At 49.1% G+C, this 3647-nt stretch overlaps 1 protein-coding gene across 1 annotated transcript in view; it reads left to right on the top strand.

Moving 5' to 3' along the window:
- HIF3A (hypoxia inducible factor 3, alpha subunit) overlaps positions 1–3647 on the top strand; it is a 48937-nt gene that overhangs the window by 33821 nt on the left and 11469 nt on the right. Inside the window, exon 12 of the mRNA XM_011963147.1 lies at positions 2183–2488. Coding sequence (XP_011818537.1) covers positions 2183–2488 — 306 coding nt within the window. The remainder of the gene's footprint in view (positions 1–2182; positions 2489–3647) is intronic.

Here is a 3647-nt window from a genome sequence, read left to right as displayed (position 1 = left end):
CCGGGTTCACACCATTCTCCTGCCTCAGCCTCCCGAGTGGCTGGGACTACAGGTGCCTGCCACCATGTCCGGCTAATTTTTTGTATTTTTAGGAGAGACGGGGTTTCACCATGTTAACCAAGATGGTCTCGATCTCCTGACCTCGTGATCTGCCCACCTCGGCCTCCCAAAGTGCTGGGATTACAGGCGTGAGCCACCACACCTGGCCTAGAGCCCACTTCTTAATGTTAGCATCATTCCCATCTGGAGGGCTCCTGCAGTCAGCCAAACTCAAGGTTAATGGCATGGTTCTCCAGACTGCGGAGTCTGCCCAAGACTTCTGACATCAGCCACAAGTTTGAGGGTCCCCAGGGCCACCCTCACTTTAGACCAGCTACCTACCAAAGTGGAGATTCCCAGACTCCTGTAGACTCCCTCAGGTTTGATAATTTGCTAGAAGTGTTCATGGTACTCAGAAAGTGCTATACTTAGGGTGGTAGTTTTATCATAACAAAAGAATACAAATCAGAAACAGACAAAGGAAGATAATCATAGGTGGAATCTGGGACTGGAGGGTCCCAAATGGAAAGTTTTCTTGTCCTCAGGGACATGTTATCCTCCCAGCATTGATATGTAGCAATATGTGCAGAGTAATGCCAACTCAGGAAACTCACCAAAGCATCAATGTTCAGAGTTTTTATTGGGGTTTTATTGCATAGGCATGATTGAGCAAATTACTGCCCATGTAATTGAATTCAGTCTCCAATGCCACGCCTACCTTGCCTGGATCCGGCTGATTTTGTGTGGACCAAAGCCCCAACCCTCTAATTACAGCGGTTGTTTTTTCTGCATGGCCAGCCTCCGTCCTGAGTTATCTCATTAGCATAAACTTCCCAGGGGCTCACCATGAGTCACCTGGTTAGACCATGAGTCACCTGGTTAGCATAGATTGTCCAAAAGACCCACAGTGAATAGCAAAGACACTCCTATCACTCAGAAAATTCCAGAGGTTTAGAGGTTACCTTCCAGGAGCTGGGACAAAAGCCAGACCTCTCTTTGGGTACAGTTAATTATTCACTGCACAAGGAGGTTGAGAATATTCAAAACCTTCAAGTCCTGTCTCCTTCCTTTAGGAGAAATATTTTTTATCTCTCTCTCCTCTTGCCTTTTACTGTAAATAACAAGAAGAAATCAGGCAGCCCCTTCAACACTCTGGCTGGGAGTCTTAGCTGGACCACCTAGTGTATTTGTTGCATTTTCTACTTTCCACATAACTGCAAACAGCAGTGTTGCTAAACTTTCAGCCACTACAGGACAAAAATTCTCTTTCCTCTGGTTTCCAGTGTGTTTCTCACTTCTCTCTAAGCCCTCACTGAGTCTTCTCAATGTTCAGATTTTTTTTTTTTTTTTTTTTAATGAGACAGAGTCTCGCTCAGTCGCTCAGGCTGGAGTACAATGGCGCGATCTTGACCTCGGCTCACTGCAAGCTCCACCTCCCGGGTTCACACCATTCTCCTGCCTCAGCCTCCTGAGTGGCTGGGACTACAGGCGCCCGCCACCGCACCCAGTTTATATTTTTAGTAGAGATGGGGTTTCACTGTGGTCTCGATCTCCTGACCTCGTGATCCGCCCGCCTTGGCCTCCCAAAGTGCTGGGATTACAAGCGTGAGCCACCGCGCCTGGCCGCAATGTTCAGATTTTGACCAGTGGTTTCTCTGAGGTGTTTAGGATTTCTTTTTTTTTCTTTTCTTTTCTTTTTTTTTTTTTTTGAGACAGTGTTTCACTGTGTCACTCAGGCTGGACTGCAATAGTGTGATCATGACTCACTGCAACCTCAAATTCCTGGGCTGACACAATCCTCCCACCTCAGCCTCCTGAGTAATTAGAACTACAGGCATGGGCCACCACACCTGGCTAATTTTTTTCTTTTTTATGTAGGTGGGGGTCTCGCTATGTTACCCAGACTGGTCTCTTAATTTCTAGCCTCAAGTGATGCTCCCAACTCAGCCTCCTAAAAGCTCTGGGATTACAGATGTGAGCTCCCATGCTTCTGACCCAATTTAGGATTTCACTAACATGCTCTTCAGGGAGTCCTTATACCCATTTTACAGATGAGGAAACTGAAGCTCAGACTGTTGGCCACAGTCACAGAACTCAGAAGTGGTGGTGCTGGGACATCAGCCAAGGTCCACCCAAGTCCAAGGCTTATGCTCTTACCTCCCTCCTGCCCTCCACAGGATGCCGATGCTCTGGATTTGGAGATGCTGGCCCCCTACATCTCCATGGATGATGACTTCCAGCTCAACGCCAGCGAGCAGCTACCCAGGGCCTACCACAGACCTCTGGGGACTGTTCCCCGGCCCCGCGCTCGGAGCTTCCATGGCCTGTCACCTCCAGCCCTTGAGCCCTCTCTGCTGCCCCGCTGGGGTAGTGACCCCCGGCTGAGCTGCTCCAGCCCTTCCAGAGGGAACCCCTCAGCATCCTCTCCCATGGCTGGGGCTCGGAAGAGGTGAGCCACAGTAAAGGGGGGACATCAAGGGAGCATCCCCTCACCCCGTCTTGCCCCTGCCTCCTGCTTCAGCCTCGTCCCTCACCATTTCTCTAACCCTGATCTCTGCTCCAGCCAGGCCCTCAGTGGGCCCAGCACCTGCCAAGTTTGTGCCAATCTCTATGCCTTTGCCTAGGCTGTACACCCCTTCTGGAGTGCCCTCCACTGCTCTCACCATTTATCCAAATCCTGTCAACCAGAGCTCTCACCTGTCAACCAGGGCTATCTCCTTTGGAACACAGTTATATCTGATCTAGTGACAATTTTTATCAGAGTTTAGAAGACATTGCAGCAGTGTCGGAGAAACTATTAAGCTGGGTGTGGTAGTGCATGCCTGTAGTCCTAGCTACTTGGGAGGCTGAGGTGGGAGGATCTCTTGAGCCCAGGAGATCGAGGTTGCAGTGAGCTGTGATTGTGCCACTGCACTCCAGCCTGGGCAACAGTGAGACACTGTCAAGAAAAAAAAAAAAAGATGAAAGAAAGAGAGAGAGAGAGTGGAGAGAGAGGAAAGAAGGGAGGAAGGAAAGGAGGGAGGGAGGGAAGGAAAGGAAAAAGGAAAAGAAACTGTCTAGAACTAAATTGCAAGCATGTGCTCATTTCAAATCCAGAGTGGTCTTATCGTTATGGATACGTCTTGGTATCTTCCAACGCTCCCAGCTTGGTACTGGCTATAAAGTGGGTGCCTGATAAAGACTTATTAAATGAGGGAGGGAGGGAATTATTAATGAATATAGTTGGCATTTCAATGGGTGGACAGGTGGATGGATGGATGGATGGGTCGATGGAAGGACAGATGGATGGATGTGTAGGTGAAAGGGTGTATGTATGTGTGTGTATGTGTGGATGGAGGATGGATGGGGGTAGACAGAAGGATGGATGGATGGGTCAATGGATTGATGGGTGACTGGAAGGATGGATGGATGGATGGATGGATCAATGGATGGATGGATGAATGGATGGTGGATGGATGGCAGATGGATTGTGGATGGATGGCGAATGGATGGATGGATTAATGAATGGATTAGTGGATGGATGCATGGATGGTGGATGGATGGCAGATGAATGGATGGATGGCAGATGGACGGTGGATGGATGGCAGATGGATGGATGGATTAATGAA

This window comes from Colobus angolensis, unplaced genomic scaffold (assembly GCF_000951035.1).
Source record: "Colobus angolensis palliatus isolate OR3802 unplaced genomic scaffold, Cang.pa_1.0 Scaffold60, whole genome shotgun sequence".
Classification (NCBI taxonomy): Eukaryota; Metazoa; Chordata; class Mammalia; order Primates; family Cercopithecidae; genus Colobus; species Colobus angolensis.
The sequence above is the reverse complement of the archived record's forward strand: the minus strand, read 5'-3'. Positions and strand labels throughout refer to the sequence as shown.